The sequence below is a fragment of the Leucoraja erinacea genome, chromosome 3 (genome assembly GCF_028641065.1).
Source record: "Leucoraja erinacea ecotype New England chromosome 3, Leri_hhj_1, whole genome shotgun sequence".
NCBI lineage: Eukaryota > Metazoa > Chordata > Chondrichthyes > Rajiformes > Rajidae > Leucoraja > Leucoraja erinaceus.
The window spans coordinates 94,563,667-94,586,511 of NC_073379.1; the positions used below are offsets into that span (position 1 = coordinate 94,563,667).

Here is a 22,845-nt window from a genome sequence, read left to right on the forward strand (position 1 = left end):
TAGTCCAAGTCAACATGGATTTATGAAAGGGAAATTATGCTTGACTAATATTCTGGAATTTTCTGAGGATGGACAAGGGAGAGCCAGTGGATGTAGTGTACCTGGACTTTCAGAAAGCATTTGATAAGGTCCCACATAGGAGATTAATGGGCAAAATTAGGGCACATGGTATTGGGGGTAGAGTACTGACATGGATAGAAAATTGGTTGGCAGACAGAAAACAGAGTAGGGATTAACGCGTCGCTTTCAGAATGGCAGGCAGTGACTAGTCGGGGTACTGCAAGGCTCAGTGCTGGGACCACAGCTATTTACAATATACATCAATGATTTGGATGAAGGGATTCAAAGTAACATTAGCAAATTTGCAGATGACACAAAGATGGGTGGCAGTGTGAACTGTGAGGAGGATGCTATGAGAATGCAGGGTGACTTGGAAAGGTTGGGTGAGTGGGGCAGATGCATAGCAGATGCAGTTTAATGTGGATGAATGTGAGGTTATCCACTTTGGTAACTAAAACAGGAATGTAGATTATTATCTAAATGGTGTCAAGTTGGGAAAAGGGGAAGTACAACGGGATCTGGGGGTCTTTATTCATCAGTCAATGAAAGTAAGCATGCAGGTACAGCAGGCAGTGATGAAAGCAAATGGCATGTCGGCCTTCATAACAAGAGGAGTTGAATATAGGAGCAAAGAGGTCCTTCTGCAGTTCTATAGGGCCCTAGTGAGACCACACCTGGAGTATTATGTGTGGTTTTGGTCCCCTGATTTGAAGAAGGACATTATTGCCATTGAGTGAGTGCAGCGTAGGTTTACAAGGTTAATTTCCAGGATGGTGGGACTGTCATATACTGAGAGAATGGAGCGGCTGGGCTTGTATACTCTGGAATTTAGAAGGATGAGGGGATCTTATTGAAACATATAAGATTATTAAGGGTTTGACATGCTAGAAGCAGGAAACATGTTCCCGATGTTGGGAGAGTCCAGAACCAGGGTCCACTGTTTAAAAATAAGGAGTAAGCCATTTAGAATGGAGATGTGGAAACACTTTTTGACAGTTGTGAGCCTGTGGAATTCTCTGCCTCAGATGGCGGTGGAGGCTGGTTCTCTGGACACTTTCAAGGGAGAGATAGATAGGGCTCTTAAAGATAACGGAGTCAGGGGAGAATACGGGGAGAAGGCAGGAATGGGGTACTGATTGGGGATGATCAGCCATGACCACATTGAATGGCGGTGCTGGCTCGAGGGGCCGAATGGCATATTGTCTATTGTCCGTTGAGATTATGGAACTATTTTTGTGATTGTAGAATACAGATGAAACAATTCAGCTTTTGTATCTGTTTATAGGGAGATTAATCAATACTGATGCAATTGTTCAGAAACTTTGTTGTACACTCAATGAGGAATGATTTTTAATAATTGCTTTTGTAAGAGTGAAAAGAATCAATGTTTGGATAGTGATGGGAAATTGAAGAACAAGAACATGAGAATCTCAATGCTCTGTAGCCTTTTGAGTTTCGTTGCACGTTCATATCCTGCCTGTCCCGCTGTGTTACTATGTGTGTATGTGCATAAGTACATATATATATGTATATATATAATATATATATGTATGTGTGTGTGTATGTATGTGTGTGTGTGTATATACAGTGCATTCAGAAAGTATTCAGACCCCTTCACATTATCCACATTTTGTTACATTACAGCCTTATTTTTTAATGGATTAAATTAATTTTTTTTAATCATCAATCTAAACACAATACCCCAGAATGAAGAAGTGAAAACGGGTGTTTAGAAATTTTTCCAAAGTAATTAAAATTAAATAACAAATATTACATTTACATTAATATTCAGTCCCTTTGCTATGACACTCAAAATTCAGCTACCTGTTTCCATTGATTATCCTTGAGATGTTTCTACAACTTGATTGGAGTCCACCAGTGGTAAATTAAATTGATTGTACATGATTTGGAATGGCGCACACACCTGTCTACATAAGGTCCCACAGTTGACAGTGCATGTCAGAGATGAAACCAAGCCAAGAAGATGAAGGAATTGTCCGTAGACCTCCGAGACAGGATTGTGTCGAGACACAGATCTGGGGAAGGGTATAAAACAATTTCTGCAACATTGCAGGTCCCGTAGAGTACAGTGGTCTTCGTCATTCTTAAATGGAAGAACTTTGGAACCACCAGGACTCTTCATAGAGCTGGCCGTCCAGCCAAACTGAGCTATCGGGGGAGAAGGGCCTTGGTCAGGGAGGTGACCAAGAACCCGATGGTCACAATGACAGAGCTCCAGAGTTCCTTTCTGGAGATGGGAGAACCTTCCAGAAGGTCAACTATATCTGCAGCACTCCACCAATCAGGCCTTTATGGTAGAGTGGCCAGATGGAAGCCACTCCTCAGTAAAAGGCACATGACAGCTCGCTTGCAGTATGCCAAAAGGCACCCAAAGGACTCTCAGACCATGAGATACAAGATTCTCTGGTCTGATGAAACCAAGATTGGACTCTTTGGCCTGAATGCCAAGCGCCATGTCTGGAGGAAACGAGGCACCGCTCATCACCTGGCCAATACAATACCTACGGTGAAGCATGGTGGTGGCAGCATCATGCTGTGGGGATGTTTTTCAGCGGCAGGAACTGGGAGACTAGTCAGGATTGAGGGAAAGATGAACGGAGCAAAGTACAGAGAGATACTTGATGAAAACCTGCTCCTGAGCATTCTGGACCTCAGATTGGGGCAGAGGTTCACCTTCCAACAGGACAACGGCCCTAAGCACACAGCCGGGACAACGCAGAAGTGGTTTCGTGACAAGTCTGTGTATGTCCTTGAGTGGTCCAGCCGGAGCCTGGACTTGAACCTGATCGGACATCTCAGGAGAGACCTGAAAATAGCTGTGCTTCGACGCTCCCCGTCCAACCCGACAAGCTTGAGAGATCTGCAGAGAAGAATGGAGAAATTACTCAAATACAGGTGTACCAAGCCTGTAGCGCCATTACCAAGAAGACTTGATGTTGTAATTGCTGCCAAAGGTGCCGCAACAAAGTACTGAGTAAATGGTCTGAATTCTTATGCAAATGTGATATTTCAGTTATTTCTTTTTAATAACTTTGCAAAAATTTCGAAACACTTGTTTTCGCTATTTTTATTATGGGGTATTATGTGTAGATTGATAATTTAAAAAAATGAATTTAATCCATTTTCGAATAATCCACATGAATAAAAGTAATTTGACACAACAGTAAATCGCTCTTTACATAAGTTGCCATGCAATTCGAAAAGGCACAAAGCATGGACAAAATTCCAAAGCTTTTAATATATTAATGGTGAAAAGGCGAATGAAGCCTAAGAAAAATACGTTTTCTAACTTTCTTTGGTATCTTGCAATTAAGCACTCTTTGGGTGGTAGTACAAATTATTAAGCAAAATGTTGTAGGGACAGGAATTAAAGTTATAATGGAAAATGATTTGTGTATAGAATGGCAAAGGAACAGTGTGGTCGTGAGGGAAATAAGAGACCCAGTCCGTAAGTTATCAGTGCTTCCCTGATGGAATGCATATTACTCCTTGGAACCTCTTGCGATCATTAAAGCTATTGTTGTGAACCATCTGATCGAGCAGCAAAGCGCTGGCCAATCTTTGTGAATAAAATTTGGTTTTAAATTCTGTTTTCACATGCCACCTGTGTAAATATTGAAGTCAGACAGTAGGCATTGTGCTCCATCTGTTGTTGATGTGTTTTTGTACTTTGCTTTCATTGCCTACTAGTTTCTATCAGGTGCTTACTTATCAAATTAGAATATTTTATGTTCTAATATTTCAATGACGCCTTTAAAATTACAGTTATTTCCTTAAGAATCTTTTCTTGATATACTTTTCCGAACGATGATATTTTAAAACCTATTTTTACTGAACCAAATATTCTTCCCTTTCATACATTTTTCATGCATTTTCCAGTCTATATACCCTCACTTCATTAAGCATTTGTTCAGCACATGTAAAAATCTGCTTCAATGAAATTAATATTGAGAATGTGAATTGCCTGTAATTTATTTGTTTTGAGTTGCATGTAGTCAAAAGTATTTCATGCTGATTTTATATAGTTACGGCATTTTTTGATACCCGTGTTCAATATAAAATCAGGAAAATAGGCTGTTTTTTGCTAGAAACCTCATGTGAGAACCAGGCTATTAATAGGAACTTCACAGGCAAGATGACAATGTAAGGTGTAAGTTTCAACAGAGACCAAAAATGAGATCAACTTTAGAGGAATGGCTGAGATATTAATTGAATATGTTGGTCTCTTTCAAAGAAGAATATGCTGCTGGAGTCTCATAGGCCTGTTGTGGCAGTAGGCAAACCACAGTGGATCATGCGCAGGAAGGAACTGCAAATGCTGGTTTAAATCGAAGATAGACACAAAATGCTGGAGTAACTCAGCGGGACAGGCAGCATCTCTGGAGAGAAGGAATGGGTGGCGTTTCGGGTCAAGACCCTTCTTCAAACTGAAGGTGGAAGGGGGTCGTGCTCATTCATGGACCAATTTGCCAGAGACCATCCTCGAGTAAAACGTACATGGTCGAAGCCTGTCTTCAACATAGTCGAAGGAGGTCAAAGGAGGTCTTCTTCATAGTCAAGGGAGGTCTTCAACATAGTCGTAGGAGGTCATACACATAGTCGTGGAAGGTCGTAGGAGGTCGTAGGTGACCTTGATTTAAAAAAAAAAGTTGCTTAAGGTTACCAGAAGTCGCAGTGGAGGTCGCCGAAGTGGGACAGGGTCTTTACTCCAGCTTTTACTATTTCAGATTTTATTCCTTTTAGCAACAGTGTTACATTGGAGTAGATTAACAATGCGGGGCAACTTCCAGTCCTTACTTTCCATTGTTAATGGTGACATTGGTCTATGATGGGAACCTTCTGTCAAGTGCCAGCGTGTTTCTCTGGTGATCTTCACGTGGACTCCAATTGAATAGAGTGATCCCCGGTAGGCCTCCCAGCTCAATGGTTGCAACATTTGATTGTTGAATCGAGCTATGAAAATAATTATATAACCATATAACAATTACAGCACGGAAACAGGCCAACATGGCCCTTCTAGTCCGTGCCGAACACTTATTCCTAGTCCCATCTACCTGCACTCAGACCATAACCCTCCATTCCTTTCCTATCCAATTTATTTTTAAATTATAAAATCGAACCTCGCTCCACCACTTCCACTGGAAGCTCATTCCACACAGCTACCACTCTCTGAGTAGTGGCAGTACTTCCTCTTCTTTGAATCTCATAGTTTCCATAGCTACTCTACTTGTTTCCCTTACCTCACATAATTCAATATCCTTCTCCTTGGTGAATACTGTAGAAAAGAAATTGTTCAATATCTCCCCATCTCTTTTGGCTCTGCAGATAGCTGTCCACTCTGACTCTCTAATGGACCAATTTTATCCCTCGTTATCCTTTTGCTATTAATATAGATGTAGAAACCCTTTGGATTTACTTTCACCTTTCTTGCCAAAGCAACCTCATATCTTCTTTTAGCTTTTCTAATTTCTTTCTAAAGATTCTTTTTACATTCTTTAGACACCTCAAGCACCTAATTTACTCCATGCTGCCTATAATTATTGTAGATCGCTCTCTTTTTCCAAACCGTGTCCAATTTTCCTTGAAAACCATGGCTCTTTCTAATAATTTTTACTATTTCCTTTCAACCGAACAGGGACATAAAGATTCTGTACTCTTAAAATTTCATCTTTAAATGTCCTCCATTTCTCCTCCACATCCTTCCCATCAAACAAAATGTCCCAATTCACTCCTTTTAAATCCTTTCGCATCTCCTCAAAGTTAGCCTTTCTCCAATCAAAAATTTCAACCCTAGGTCCAGTTCTGACCCACTCCATAATTATATTGAAACTAATGGTATTGTGGTCACTGGACCCAAAGTGTTCCCCAACACATACCTTCGCCACCTGACCTGTCTCATTTCATAACAGGAGGTCCAGCACTGCCCCTTCTCTAGTAGGTACCTCTATGTATTGCTGCAAAAACTATCCTGCACGCATTTTACAAATTCCAAACCATCCAGCCCATTTACAGAATGTGTTTCCCAGTCTATGTGTGGAAAATTGAAATCTCCCACAATCACTACCTCGTGCTTACTACTAATATCTGCGATCTCCTTACATGTTTGCTCTTCCAATTCTCGCTCCCCATTATAATACACCCCTATAAGTGTTGCTACACCTTTCCCATTTCTCAGTTCCACCCAAATAGCCTCCCTAAACGAGCCCTCTTATCTATCCTGCCAAAGCACTGCTGTAATATCTTCCCTGACAAGCAATGTAACACCTCCACCTCTTGCCCCTCCAATTCTATCACACCTGAAGCAACAAAATCCTGGAATATTTAGTTTCCAATCACAGCCCTCCTGCAACCATGTTTCACTGATCGTCACAACATCATACTTCCAGGTGTCAATCCAGGCTCTAAGCTCATCCACCTTTCTTGCAATGCTCCAAGCATTAAAATATATACATTTAAGAAACCCACCCCCTCGTATTCTCTGTTTATTATCTTTTTCTTCTTTCTCCCCTACATTTAGTGTCCGAGTGCTACCCTTCTCTGCCTCCTGCCTCACACACTGACTACTAGCTTTCCCTATTTGAGTCCCTCCCCTCAACCGTTCTAGTTTAAAGTCTCCCCAGTAGCCTTTGCAAATCTCCCCGCCAGAATATTGGTCCCCCTCGGGTTCAAGTGCAACCCATCCTTTTTGTACAAGTCGCACCTTCCACAAAAGAGGTCCCAATGATCCAGAAACTTGAATCCCTGCCCTCTGCACCAGTCCTTCAGCCAAGCATTTATCCTCCACCTCGCTCCGTTCCTACTCTCACTGTCCGTGGCACAGGCAGTATTCCCGAGATTGTTACCTTTGCGGTCCTTCTCTTTAACTCTCCTCCTAACTCCCTAAATTCTCCTTTCAGGACCTCTTCTCTTTTTCTACCTATATCATTGGTACCTATATGCACCACGGCCTCGGGCTCCACTCCCTCCCATTTCAGGATATCTTGGACACGTTCAGACACATCCCAGACCCTGGCACCAGGGAGGCAAACTACCATCCGGGTCTCCAGACTGCGTCCACAGAATCGTCTGTCTGACCCTCTAACTATAGAGTCCCCTATTACTAATGCCCTCCTCTTCTTTTCCTTACCCTTCTGAGCAACAGGACCGGTCTCTGTACCGGAGGCCCGGCCGCTGTTGCTACCCCCATGTAGGCTGTCCCCCCCAACAGTACTCAAACAGGAGTACTTATTGTCAAGGTGTACAGCCACCGGGGTACTCTCTAGTCCCTGCCCCCCTTGCCCCTCCTAACCGCGACCCACTTGCCTGCCTCCCGTGGTCTTGGAGTGACCACCTCTCTGTAACTCCTCTCAATTACTTCCTCGCTCTCCCTGACCAGACGGAGGTCACCGAGCTGCTGCTCCAGGTTCCTAATACGGTCCCTTAGGAGCCCCATCTCAACGCACCTGGCGCAGATGTGGACGTCTGGAAGGCTATCAGATTCCTTGACCTCCCACATCTGACATCCAGAACAGTAAACTGCCCTGGAACTCATACTCCGCTCCTACCTAGGATACAATACATCAGCAGGTATCTGACTCGCAATCAGCTGCTCCCTCTTGTCTGCTTCCACCAATCAGCGGCTTCCTCAAGCCCACTTGTTTTGAAATGCGAATGGCACGTTGCAGATTTTGGCTCCTCCCTCTGCGACTGCTCCTACTGCTCTCGGGCCTCTGTAAGCAACAAGCAACAATTCTGAGTGTCAGGTATGTACACAGAAAGCCTCGCTCTTCTACCCCCCGGTATCCCCATTCCCATGCTGGAAGAGGACTATGCTGGGAGCTATACTTGTACTGGCAGGGTCATTTGTAACTTTGGCTCACCAGAGGATCTGTGCCATTGGTTTGTTAAATCTGGTTGATAACATTCTCTCAGTCCGTTGTGCAAAACTTTGGAAGCTGTGTGTCCAGTTCTGAAATTTAGTTGCATTGGTATCATTAGAAATGTATTTACAAATAGAATGCCCCACTCAACCACTGTTAGTTATCCTGCAGGTTTAATGGAATACCAGCTCAAATATTAGTTTGTTCTAAGAAATCCTTTAATCAAAGTTACTGTTGCAATTACAACTTAAGAGGAGAGTCTCCAATTGTAGTTGCAGTTATAGTTGGTGCTACCTATGTAACTCAAAGCCAATTACTGAACAATTTTATTTGGATGCACATTGCTTATCAAGCTCTGCAGTTGCAGTTGCAGACCTTCAAGTCATTCAGCAAACTATTTTGTGAGTAATTTTCTTCACGTATAACAGGATAAATTATATGTTGTCAAGTGCAAAGTACCAGTTTAACAGATTTTGCAATGTGAAGCACTAGAGCTTTTCTTGTCTTTGACAAAAGACATACAATATTACAATACAATATACAATACCGTCCAACTGCGTATTTAAATATAGTTTGGCAGACAACAGTTCTCGTCAGTTGGAGTCCTCTTGTGACATGCTGTGCAGTGCAATTCCCTTAAATGCTAAGTAAATTGCTGCGTTCTGCACCAAGGGATCGATATGAAATGTTCATGAAAGTCATTTTTATGGAGACTTAGGAGAATCAAGATATTTATTCTTTGACGAGAAAATGATGAATCTGTTTCAGATGGGGTTTAGTGGCATTGATTGGGTTTAATACATTTGAAAGACTTAAGCTCAACTTGCCTTGATTCAGCAATTTGTTTATCTATAAACTTGAAATCTCACTGAGGCAGAAGATTAACCAGAACAGTATGTAGATGCAAAAATATATATATATATGATTACAAAAAGGGCGAAGCTTGCACAATGAAGGGGTTGCTTTGCTTGGAATTATTTAATATTTACAATAAAAAAACAACTGTGTGAGAATGCCCAGCAAGCCTGTCAACATTTCAAAGGGATGCTAGGGATTTACAGCTGGTCTAGAAGAAAGGATCACGCCTATCTCTCAGAACGTTGCCTTCAGGAAACGGCTGAGAGAAGCCAGTTCCATCCATTGCAGTGGGGTATGCTCAGTGACAGGGCCATAAACCTTCTTGAAATAATGGAGAACTGCTCGTCCAGAGTGAAATACGAACTCAAAAATATTAGCATTGATAAAATAAAATATGATTAGGGGGTTTAATGGGACTGGAAGGCAATAAACCTCCTAGGCTGTATAAACTATATTTTAGGGATAGGATGAAGGAAGTTGTCATTTTAAGCATTCCATAAGCTCACAAATTAGTAGAAAATGTGTTCCCACAAAGAAGAGAAGAGAGGGAGAGAGAAAATTGGGGACCAAGGGCCAGTTAGCTTGACTTCATTAGTAGGGAGATTGCAAGAATCCATTAAATGAAAAAGTAATAATAGAGCACTTAAAAAATAATAATAGTATCAGGTAGAGCCAACATGAATTTGCAAAAGGGAAATTATATTTGACAAATCTATTTGTTTTTTTAAGGTTACAGCAGGTTAAACACAAATCAACCGATGAATATATTGACTTTAAGAAAGCCTTTGCTAAAGTGTCACACAATATATTATGAAGCAAAATGAGAATGTATGGCATTGGAGGCAATATGTGATCTATGAATTGGTTAATAGACAAAAAAGTGGAGAAATATTAAATCATTTTCAGGAGAAAAGCAGCGATTATTAAAGTGTCGCAGTGCTCAATGCTAGGGGGCCAGTTGTTTCCAGTTTATTCCATTAATTTAGATGAGGGGACTACATATACTACATCCTTGTGCTGCCAATGCCAAGATGGTTGTCAACGTAGGCCATGAGAAGAGACAGTTAGCCTTCAGGATATATGAATATGATAAGTGACTGGGCAAAAGCATCTGGAAATTAACCGTTTCAGAACTGGGTGAGGGGTGTGGAAAGATATGAAGTAGGTATATTCCTTTCTTTTCTGTTCTGTTTTTTTTTTCTCTTCCCCCCTTTTTTTCTTTTTTTTTTTGCTCTTCCTTTCTGGTCTTCGCTTTTTTTCTACATCTCTATGGGCTCTTTCTCTCCATCTATCCACAAACTACTAATTGTTAACTTCTGGGGCCTACACATCACTACTTTCCTTAACCTCTTCTTTTTTCTTCTTTTCTTGCGTCTATTAATTTTCTGTTGTTAAATTTAAAACAAGAAGTTGTACACTAAATGTATTATGTTATATGCCATGGTTTATACGACTGTACATTGCTTCTATTAAAATATTTAAAAAAAAGCATAATATGGAAAAAGGTGGAGTTACCCATTTTGGTAGAAATTATAGAGTAATTTCAAGAGATTGAAAAGAATCAGATGGACAGAGGGACCTCTGTATAAATAGTGTCCTTCTGTATAAATCATTGTAAGTTGACATGGAGATTCCACAAGCAACAACAAAAAATAACACCCTCGAGGCCGGTGATCAGTGATCGCTCAGCTTCCCCACAGTTTCATGTTCAAGGCTTGTATTTTTCAACAACTTCATTCTTTTTAAATTGTAACCAAAGTTCATTGCATTGGAAACTAATCTGCATGTGCAAATACGTTAAAACAGTAAATCCTAAAAGAAACCTTATGTAAAAATATAAATTGTTTGATTAATGTCCCTTGAAGCAACACGATTACATTTTCATGGGAGCTTTCCAAATTTACACCGCCGCTTCACGTAATTCTTGGAGAAACAGTATCAAGACCATTTATACCATTTCTCCATGCTTGCATGAATCTTCCTCGAAATATGGCCATTGTCAGAACGCCAACAACTATTGAACAAGCCTCTTGTAAAGACATTTTGGTGTTCCGTATGTTACTCTTTTTTGCCTCGAACATAAATAGGTTTCTATGTCCTCAATAAAACAAATGTGAACAGACTAAATCTTAACTCCATGTGTCCAAAGTAATAGTCCAAACAGGTCTGCCTCAAAATGCTTGAAATGAGTGTTTAATTAGAAGAGTTCAAAGCTGTTATACCCACAGCATGTATGCAACATGTATCAGCTGTTGATTGTTTTTTAAGCATCCACATAAAATGTTAGTAAATAGAAGATTAGAAATACTTTTAGAATATATTTGCAAAACCACAGCCTGTCTGATCCATGTTGGTTCTTATTCTCCATGTGAATCCCATCCCTCCCATACTAGAGTAAATATGGTATAAGCTTCCTTTTGCCTTCATACACTAACCTAACTTCTGCTTGCATGCATTGTGCGATTTGCCTTATGGGCCTGTCCCACTTATGCGACTTTTTCAGCGACTGCCGGCACCCGTCATAGGTTGTTGCAGGTCGCCGAAACCTTTCAACATGTTGAAAATCCAGCGGCGACCAGAACAAGGTACGACTGTTTGGGCGACTAGTCATGACCATATAGGCTTCACCCCGCGACATGTTGCCGGGGTGTCGCCTATATGGTCGTGAGTAGTCTCCTTAGTCGCCCAAAGAGTTATAGCGTCTTTCTGATCGCCGCTGGATTTTCAACATGTTGTAAATTTTCGGCGACCTGCAACGACCTATGACGGGTACCAGCAGTCGCCGAAAAAGTCGGGTAAGTGGGACAGGCCCATTAGTTAGTCCATGCAGTTAAAACAAAAGACTCATGTGAATAATTAAATCATGATTTCATTGAAAGAAGGAACTGGTTTGAGGGATTAAATGACATATAGTGGTTCCTTTTCTAGATTCTTTGTTCCAGTTATTTTATTGTGATTTACAGCAGGAATCATAGTGTAAGTGATATGTTTCAAATTTTATTTTTACTTTTGTCCTAAGCTGAAGGAGCTCATCAGTCTCGATCTACGTCACATAACTGAATTGAATAATGAAACAGTAATGGAAGTGGTGAAGAGATGCAAGAATTTAAGCGCTCTGAATCTATGTCTGAACTGGAGCATTAATGACAGGTACAGTAGTGATTTATGTATATATGTATTAACTTGAAAATATGAATGGTGAAAACTCCCAAACAACACTTTTTTTCTCGAGAGCTACATCTTTTGCTATCAGAGCCAAGATGATTACTTTGCAAATGATGTCTTTGCACAATGTAAGTTATAATAATTTCCTTTTCATAGCTGTAGTAATTGGGATTGCCTGTAATAAAAATAAGACTATGGTTTGAAGAGCCAGTCATTCCATTAACTTATTTATTGGTAATTTTGATTACAAAAATATGAAGAAAGCTTAAGAAGCATGAGGAAGCATGGAAATTATATGAACTTTCTAGGATAATCCATTATTTTCTACTCAATGATGAGGTAGCCTACACTTCAAAGTAATTTAATTGTAGGTTAAGTAACATAAATGTAAGCCATTTCACTTAATTGTTTTTGTTATTTGGCAAGAAGGCAGAAATTGGAACACAATCGTTTTTGTTTAACACAAGCAATGTTTCAATAGCATGATATTCCTATAATTGTGAAGAAGTTTTGCGTATTCAACAAAAATGTTCATGATATTGCCACCTGGGTGGATATAGACTTCTATGTCCTCCTCATCCGATGCTTTAATCTGTACATCCAGCAATGTGTGATCTAGGCATGTTCTCACTGTCATATTATTCTAGAAAATAGTGTCGAATAATGTATACTCATGAACCTATACCTTAACTAGTTTTGTTCAAAAATGATTAAATCAGCAAAGGTTCTTTGAGCACCGACCACATCATTCAATGTGGTTGCTGGTCATTAATAAATTTAAAGAATGCAACAAACAATGGTGGAATTGTAACGGTAGCTGGTTTCGGCCATAAACCTGCATGGAAGTGACTATTCCTTTAAGTAACCCTGGTTGGGTAGAAATACTCATGGGTATGGTCGGAGGTAGTGTGGTGATCGGGGAAGTGTCCCTTGTGAATCCAAACGAGCACTAATGAATCAAAAGGTGCATGAGAACTAATATAGCCTCTATAGTTCCACTGACTGATCTAATTTGAAATTGTGCACATTTCACATGTGCAGCCGATATTTCGTGCAATTAAGTAGGAATACTGGGAATATTGTTCGCAGTTTAAACAGTTTGGAAGGAATTTTAGGTGAATCACAGTTTCGTGGAGTATGGCTGTTTTAGTTGCTAATTAGAACTTGAAACACAAACCGGTTATTTTCGGAAAGTTGTGTTGGAATTGGGCTGGAGTTTTTAAATTGCACACAAAGAATACGAGCAATGTTGTTAATTTTTAATTCATGGGAGAAAGACTTTCCCCATGTTTTATAATTCGCCTTCGTTCTAGTAAAATATTGCAGAACTTTAGTAATGCACATTTTTGGCAGTGAATCAGTTATTATTTGCTATTAAAATGTATTGCAAGAAAGTTTTAGAGCCACAGAAAGGGGATTTTTATTGGGGGTAGTTATAAAGTGATTTGTATGCAATGGTGCTAGCTCACAAAAAATCATTTATTGTACCATATGCCTGCATCCAGATTCAGTAGAAGGGAAAACAACCAGCTGAATAGTTGTGTTGAGTCTGGCGAGAAGAATAGCCAGATCAAGTCAAGAGTCAAGTCAAGAGTGTTTTATTGTCATTTGTCCCGGATGGGACAGTGAAATTCTTACTTGCTGCAGCACAACACAATATGTGAATCTGTAAACATAGTACATAACGGGGGAAGAGAGAAAAAAAGAGAAAAAGTTCAATAAATAACAAATATAGTGCAATAATAATATAGTATTTTGCAGTTCAGAGCTCCGAGCTTATTCATTGTTGTGTTTAATAGCTTGATGGCTGTAGGGAAGAGGCTGTTCCTGAACCTGGACGTTACAGTTTTCAGGCTCCTGTACCTTCTTCCTGATGGCAATGGTGAAATGAGTGTGTGGCCAGGATGGTGTGTGTTCTTGATGATTTTGGCTGCCTTTTTGAGGCAGCGACTACGATAGATGCCTTCGACGGTGGGGAGGTCAAAGCCGGTGATTGACTGGGCAGTGGTCACAACTTTTTGGAGTCTTTTTCGCTCCTGGACGTTCAAGTTGCCGAACCAGGCCACGATGCAGCCAGTCAGAATGCTCTCTACCGTGCACCTGTGGAGGTTTAAGAGAATCCTCTTCGACATGTCGAATATCCGTAATCTTCTCAGGAAGTAGAGTCGCTGATGTGCCTTCTTTATAATTGCATCAGTCTGCTGGGTCCAGGAACGATCTTCGGAGATATACACGCCCAGGAATTTGAAGTTATTGACCCATTCCACCATCGTCCCATTGATGTGAACAGGATTGTGGGTCCTCATCCTTCCCCAACCAAAGTCTACAATCAGTTCCTTGGTCCTACTGATGTTGAGAGCCAGGTTGTTGTGCTGGCAGCATTTGGTCAGTCGGTCGATCTCACTTCTATACTCTGACTCATCCCATCTGTGATTTGTCCGACAACAGTGGTGTCGTTGGTGAACTTGATGATGGAGTTCGCACTATGTCCGGTTACACAGTCATAGGTATAGAGTGAGTAGAGCAGGGAGAGTATAGAGTATAGAGCAGCCTTGAGGTGCTCCCGTACAGATTATCACTGAGGATGAAGTGTTTCTGCCAATTCGAACAGACTATGGTCTGTGGGTGAGGAAGTCGGGGATCCAATTGCAGAGGGATGCGCAGAGACCGTTCCATGAGTTTCATAACCAGCTTGGAAGAGATGATGGTATTAACCGGCGAGCTGTAGTCTATAAACAACAGCCTGACGTAAGTGTTTTTATTGTCCAAGTGGTCCAATGCGGAGTGGAAAGCCAGTGAAATTGCATCCTCCGTTGACCTGTTGTGGCGATATGCGAAATGTAGTGGGTCGAGGTTCTTGGCGAGGTAGGAGTTGATGTGCACCATAACCAACCTCTCAAAGCATTTCATCACCACAGACGTTAGTGCCATTGGTTGATAGTCATTGAGGCACGTGACCTTCCTCTTCTTGGGCACTGATATAATTGATGCCTTCTTAACGTAGGTGGGAACCTCAGACCTCAGAAGTGAGAGGGTTGAAAATGTCCGCAAAAACCCCGCCAGTTGGTCTGCACAGGTCTTGAGAACTCGACCGGGTATACCATCAGGTCCAGGCGCTTTCCGAGGGTTCACCAACCCTGAAGGATCTTCTGATGTCGGCCTCTGTGACTGTGACTATAATACCGTCAGGGCGAATGGGGGCTCGAGAAAGCACATGAGCGTTCTCTCTATCGAAACGTGTGTAGAACGCATCGAGCTCGTCAGGAAGTGATGCTTCGCTGTCGTTTGAGCTTCCTCCTGATTTTGCCTTGTAGGAGGTGATGGTATTCAGGCCCCGCCACAGTTGCCAAACATCTGTCTCATCCTCCAGCTTAGAGCAGAAGTCCCTTTTGGCCTTTTTGATGGCCTTACCAAGGTTGCATCTGGACTTCCTATAGACCTCGCATCGCCAGACCTGAATGCCCGGGATCTGGTCTTCAGAAGAATGCGGATCTCATGGTTCATCCAAGGCTTCTGGATAGGAAACACTCGGAAGGTTTTTTCTGGAACGCAGTCCTCCACACATTTCCTTATGAAGTCTGTAACCACTGTGGCGGATTCATTCAGGTCCGTTGCCGAGTCCTTGAACATTGCCCAGTCTACAGACTCCAAGCAGTCCTGGAGTTGTTCCTCTGCCTTCCCCGACCAGCTCTATACAGTCCTCACCTCTGGGGGTGCTATATTCAGTTGTTGCCTGTATGCAGGAAGAAGCAGCATCGCTGAATGGTCGGATTTTCCAAAGTGAGGGCGAGGAATAGAGCGATAGGCATCTTTGATGGCCGTGTAGCAGTGATCAAGGGTGTTTGATCCTCTGGTGCTGCAGGAGACATGTTGGTGGAAGTTAGGGAGCAATTTCTTCAGGTTAGCTTTGTTGAAGACCCCGGCTACGGTGGTAAGCACCTCAGGGTAAGCTCTCTGGTGCTTGTTGATCACGGCGTGCAGCTCCTCCAGTGCCAGACGGACGTCTGCCTGGGGTGGGATGTAGACCGCAGTCAGGATAATGGAGGTGAATTCCCTTGGTAGGTAGGAGGGGTGGCACTTCACCACCAGATGTTCCAGGTGTGGAGAGCAGGAGTTGGATAGAACTGCCATGTCTGAGCACCACAAAGAGTTGACCATGAGGCAGACGCCCGCTCCTCTCCCTTTCCCAGATGCCTGCGTATGGCCCAGATGGTGGATGGAGAAACCTTCAGGCTGGACAGCTGAGTCTGGGGAGCTGTGGGTGAGCCATGTCTCTGTGAAACAGAACACAGAGCATTCCCTCAGCTCCCTTTGGTAAAGCAGCCTTGACATATCAGGACATATAGGTGAAACGATACATTAATCGATAAAAAAGAAAACAACCATCTGTAAAATATAGAAACAGATGTAAAAGAATTTACAAAAACCTCTCAAAAGAAAACAGTATTTTGTGACCTATAACAGTAATATCCATAAAGTTAATGACGGCTTCAATTTATTGATGTCCTTTGGTGGCTTAGATCTCCTGACTTTGAATTAATCAATTAAACTCTCACAGACACTGTACAGCTGGAAAAATAATTCAGGAACATGAAAGGATTGTAGAAAGCTGAATAACCATGTATTGAGCAACTTTTTTTTTAAATTGTGAACATCTTCTGGCAGTAGTTGAATGGTTTATGACACTCAAACATTTTTAATAGATTTACAACTTTTGTAGCCTCACAGGATGAATGCAAACATATTCTGTGCATGATATTTATTTGTCTACTATAGTGCTGTCATTTTTAAATACTTTCTGAGCAATGTACATTCAAGGACCAGAGAATGGTTGTGTCAAAACAGAATCGGCTTTATGTCTTGAATGTCACATCATACAGGAGTTTTAGAGGTGTGACAGGAGAATACTGGTATAGTTAATTATACTTTTAAAGTAAATTCAGTAGATTATTTGCAACAACGAAGGTGCAAACTACAATTTTTCCCTTGTTCATCCAATAATTGAAATATGAGGTTTAAAGCAGCCGAAACGTTGCCTATTTCCTTCGCTCCATAGATGCTGCTGCACCCGCTGAGTTTCTCCAGCATTTTTGTGTACCTTTGATTTTCCAGCATCTGCAGTTTCTTCTTAAACACATTATTTTCTGTTATCTCTATTACTGCAGTTACCTTTGTGGACAATACACTAATCATCCAAAGATTCACTGCTAACAACACATTTCTCATGATATATGGCAACATTTATTTTGAGTTCCAATCAGCATGATAACTGCGTTTAACCTGTAATCAACAAATTATCATGTTGTTTTCAACTCCTTTAGATGTTTGTTGAGATATTCCTTTATCTGACTGGCTACTTGATATGTAATTACTGGTGTGTTCTTACATGGGTTCTGTATGTAATTGCCTGTTCACCAATAAGAAGTTTGTGGAAAGTCTGCAATTTTGAGCTTTACCATTTTTTTTATCGAGATGTTAGCACATGCGTGTTGGGTGGTACACAGGCGAGATGACTTTTACCTTAAAGCAGCAGTTTACTGTAGCACAAATACTGTATACGTGTCCATTACTGAGGATGGATTGATTCCACCAAAATAGAAATTAATCTTAACACGCAAGTATTTTAAAATGGAGCTTGAAACTAGAAGCGATGGAAGAATAAAGCATAATCATTTGTGCCAATTGCAGCAGAGTGATGAGAGAGCAATAATATAGCCACAGTCAGCTTCACAGAAGGATGTGAGGCATTACTCTCAATGTTCATGTTCATAAGTGTCATGAGTAGAATTAGGCCATTCGGCCCAAGTCTACACCACCATTCAATCATGGCTGATCTATCTCACACTCTCAACCCCATTCTCCTGCCATAACCCCTGACATCTATGCTAATCAAGAATCTATCTATTTCTGATATATTATGGTATAATGTTGGATTAAGAGTGATAAGTGATACAGTTGTTATGGGTCTATTGAAGTATTTCCACATTTGCGTATGTCATTTTGGGCTGCATGTTGCTTGCATGGTTTTGAGGCCAAAGATGCCACTGTGCAGGTGAAAATCATTTCAGTGATTGTGGTCAGTCCGGATGCCAATAGCATAGCATAAATAAAGTGGGGTCCTTCAGGAAAATATGTGAGCTACAAAGTAAATGAATAAGAAAGACTTTGAAGGATGGTAATCTTTGGATCACATGTTCACCAATAAGAAGTTTGTGGAAAGTGCAATATGCTTAAGTTAAATCCAGAAATAGGATAATGGTGCAGATATGCTGAAAGCTTTGAATGGTTGATTGTAGATGAATGGTTGAATGGTAGATGAGCTCGTATTTTCCACATTATATTTTTCTGCCATGTCCTTTTCCATTCATGTAGCCATTTTTTTTAATCCACCTGATGCCTCTCCCATTCTCCTCACAGCCCACATTGGCACCTACTTTTAAATTATTGGCATATTAACATTTCTTCAAACCTGGTAAACAGCGTGAATTTCAGACTATTCAGATGTCAAAGTTCCTGGTTTGCTGTCATGCTTGTTGCCAGTGACATCCCTGAAATTATTTTTTGAGAATGGAGATTCAGTCTCAGAATTATTTAGGATTTAGGGTTTGGATTGCTGGGAAGGCCTGCATTTATTACCCACCTCTAATTACCCTTGAATAAAACAGCTGGAGGACATTTAAACGATGACCACATTGGTGAATCTGGAGTTGTGTGCAGGATGTATTGAGAAAGGATAGCAGTTTCTTCTGTTGTCAGAGTAACAGATGTTTTTTTGTATAACAATACAGTTGTTTTGTGGTTATTGGTGCTAAAGGGATTTTCATTCTAAATGATTAATTGAATGTAAAACCCATTGCATCTTGTGTGGGTTTTGAATTTTTATATCTGGACTACTAGTGTGACCTTTTGGATAACGCATCAAAATATCTGGACTAATTTAGTTGTTTTGCCATGTGCAATGTGAGGTCGATCGTAATTACAATTCATTAAGATAAAAATCCATCAGAATTCTTTGCTCGTATCTGTATGCTTTTAAAGGAAAAGTGCTTTTGATTAATACAATCTACTCCCAAGACTTTCCTTTCCTGTTTGAACCTTTACATCCCTTCGCCCCACCGCTCCCTATCACCATGCACACAGTGCTTTGTCCTTAGATTTTAAATAGATTCAAATTGAATTACACTTAATAAAGAATTTCCAATTCTTTGAATGTCTGCTACTTGAGGTCCCTGGGTGATGTTCATTCACATAGGTAGGTCATCGTTATTCAATATGGGTCAGTTGCGTGTGTGATGAAAATAGAGGTTTATCTGGCAAATGTCCAGCAGCTAAATCTACATGCTCAGTAAGTTGAAAAGCAGTTATGGAATAGTAGGCGTGTTGCTGTACTTTGAATACTTCCATAGACAAATGCTTAATCCCATTGCCCAATTCCCACTGTGCATAGATTGACAACAATAGTGGCAAAAACATGGCTATTATCAATAGGTTTTTGGATGCAATATCTCTATCAAATATTAAAAAATAAAAACAAATAATCTTTGGATACTATTGAATCTTCATTTCAATTATGCTTTCCTTGGGGATTTCAAGTTAATCAGAGAACTGTTTGTGACATGCTGGAAATGATAATTGAATGAGATTGCTATTATTTGTACCTGGTTGAGACGGAGGCTGGAATCGTCAATAATGAATGTTATAGAGATCGGTGGTGGTTTAATATCTATTCATGAACAAATAATAGTTTCTTAACGCAAAATCTATGAATACATAGATATCAAAAATGGTGTTTGAAATAGATTGCTCACAAATAGAAAAGGCTAAGTTAGGTTTATGTGTGCTGAAATACTGGCTGTCCTGTAAATCTAAGGGATCTTGCAGTAAAATCTATGGGATCTTGCAGGAATCTATGGCCCCTGCAGCCTGTCTGTCTTTTTTTTTTTTTTTGTCCAGTTGAACGTAGTTTGTTGTATTCTTTTTATATGGTTTTTAACTGTGTATATGTGGGGGGCGGGGGGGGACTTTTAAATCTCTTCCCTGCACGGGAGAAACAACCTTTATCCTGTCGGGTCTCCATTGTCGTTGGGGCCTAGCACCGTGGAGCGGCCTCCAGCCGGAACGACCTGGGGCTTCAGTCGCGGAGCCTGTGGACTACTCACCATCATGGGGCTGGCCGGCCTCGGAGCGTGGGGAGCGGTGGTGGCTCGCTGCTGCGGCCCAACTCCGGAGCTCGGAGGCTCCAGCCGCAGGTCTGGTGGACGGTGACATCGGGAGCTCGCGGGTCCAGGTGGAGACCGCTTTTCGGAGCTCCCGCAACGCAACTTCTCCCGCCCGTGTCGCGGGGCTGGAATGACCCGGAGCGGGGCCGTACATCGCCCGGCGCGGCTTTAATGGCCGCGGGCATTCCTACACCCACCGGGGGCTCCCACATTGAGACATTAAGACCTGGAGCGGGGCCGTACATCGCCCGGCACGGTCTCAACGGCCGTGGGACTTACCATCGCCCGCCTGGGGCTTTAACATCGGGAGAAAAGTGGAGAGCAGGGGAGAGAAAATACTTTGCCTTCCATCACAGTGAGGAGGAGATTCACAGTGATGGATGTTTGTGTGAATTAAATTGTTTGTGTGTCTTGTAGAAATTGTTTCTTTTTGTATGGCTGTAGAAACAGAGTTTCGTTTGAGCCTCATTGAGGTTCAAATGACAATGAATAAATATTGTATTGTATTGTATATCAGCTTCAAAAGCTGATAGAAATACTGCTGTGTGAATGTTAATTTAACCTTACGATGAGTACTGGACTGGAAAAACACAATATTTTGTGCACTTTAATTACTCCCACTAATCAACCCTACATCACTCAAAGCAATGTCGGCTTGTTTTCATTTATCACAAAAGCAAAATAATGTGAGTAGTGGGTATTTAGAAATGCTTTCCACAGTTGAGTAATTCAGTGAAAGTCTGATCCAAGATATAGCAATTTGTTTTGAAATCACATTTTCGCCTGTCTGGCAAAATAATAATTGATGAAACAACTGCTCAGTTAGAATTATGTGGGCGTGCTCCGTGCTGGAACCATAAAAACATGTTTGTTTGATATTACCTGCTGTAAATCAATGGACCTAATACTCCAAAAGTAAGATATTAAAAATATTTAAAACAGCTGCAAGCAAGACAGAATTCACAACACAGCAGTGTAAAATAAGAAAAGAAGACTGAATACACAATCTAAATACACATGCCCAGAGGTGGTAGAAAGAGAAATGGACCATTTAGACCCTCAAGCTAGCTTTATCATTTCAAATGATCATTGCATCTTCTGCCTGCTATGCTTCTGTGGATTTCTTTATTGTTTTTTTTTATTCCTCCATTGACACTTAACAAGAAATGCAGCAGGATGAAGTATTGAAATTCATGAGTTTTAAGGATTACTGGAAGAGCGGTGGAAAAGAGCAAAATCCAGAATAGAGTAAAAGAGTGGAAGGTGGCAATAAGGTGGCCAAGGATACTAGGATGGTGGGCAGTAGGTAAAAGTTGGAGTCTCACTCCTGGGGGAAAGAAATGTCATTTGGCAGAATGGTTGGAGTTGCTTTTTCCATGTGCTGACGTTCCATTGAAGAGCAGAAAACCAATAGACCAGGAATTGAAGAGGAGGAAGGCAGAACACCTGAAGCTGATGCTCAGCCAGAAAGAGTGGCATGAGCTAACTAATGGTCACTCAGACAGGAGTGAGAGAGAGCATGTTGGTGCATGGATGGTTGATAATCCTTTGGCTACAAACTGCATAAACGAATGAATGAATGAATGAATATGAATAAGTTTATTGGCCAAGTATTCACATACAAGGAATTTGCCTTGGTGCTCCGCCCACAAGTGACAACATGACAAACAGTGACAGTTAGGAACTTGGTATCTCCATCGTTTTGTGCGGACATAAGATTTTCAAACCTAAGTTAGTGCTTATTCATATTTGCGATGTCTTACTTGTTTCCCATGTTATTTTTATAGGCACTGTGTAGGTGTATTTGAATCCTGAAGAGCATGCATGTGTGTGTGCGCACCTACACAGGCACACACACAGACACACATGCACATGCACATGCAAGCAGAGAAACAGACACATGTTCAAATTCATACAACGACAAAAAGAAACAATATTTCAATGGTTAAAAGTGGCCAAAGGCGTTGGTTGAATTGTGTTAAAAACGTATTATTTATGTGTTTTGCTGCTCAATTAAGTGTAGAACACTGCACAAACCATACCATGTAATGGAAGGCCATGTACACTTATAAAGCCAAAGTATGCTTGCCAAAGGAAACATAAAAAATAATAAAATATGACCTCGAAGTATTTTACAGTTTTAAGACGTTCTAGGAGTACATTAATTTTTTATGAGGATAAAATGCATTTATTTCTGGCATTCAGATCAGGTCGACAACTTGCAACAATATTGTTCCTTTATTGTGGTAATCCATCCCAAAAAAAGACAGTTTCAGCTTTTCCCTTTTCAGTACATCAAGAATGATTTAAGTACAACCTTGTAACACCAGACGCTCTGAGTAACTCTGCTTAAGGCTGACAAATTCTTATTACATTGGGAATAAACTGTTTGTAACTTATGTTTTGAAAATGCTATTTTTTTCTGTTAAATGGGCAGTATACTTGCATTGAACATTTTGCTTCTGTTCACAGATGTCATGAAATGTTCATAGGGGACAAACCTTATTGATTTGGTTCATTTTTCTTAAATCACATTTGAGAATCCTCACAGAGAATATTGCACGCATACTGATGACAATATTCCTATTAACTAATGAAAGGAAGTTATCCTGTTTGATAACTAAATTTAACAAACACCCTCACGCCCAAATGCCTCCTGTAAT

The 22,845-nt window shown here is 40.9% G+C and overlaps 1 protein-coding gene across 3 annotated transcripts in view; it reads left to right on the plus strand.

Annotated features, from left to right (window-relative positions):
• Window positions 1-22,845, plus strand: part of fbxl17 (F-box and leucine-rich repeat protein 17) — a 544,870-nt gene that overhangs the window by 162,063 nt on the left and 359,962 nt on the right. For all 3 annotated transcript variants that reach the window (XM_055633232.1, XM_055633233.1, XM_055633231.1), the window contains one exon: window positions 11,818-11,948. In XM_055633232.1, the coding sequence (XP_055489207.1) occupies window positions 11,818-11,948 (131 nt within the window). The remainder of the gene's footprint in view (window positions 1-11,817; window positions 11,949-22,845) is intronic.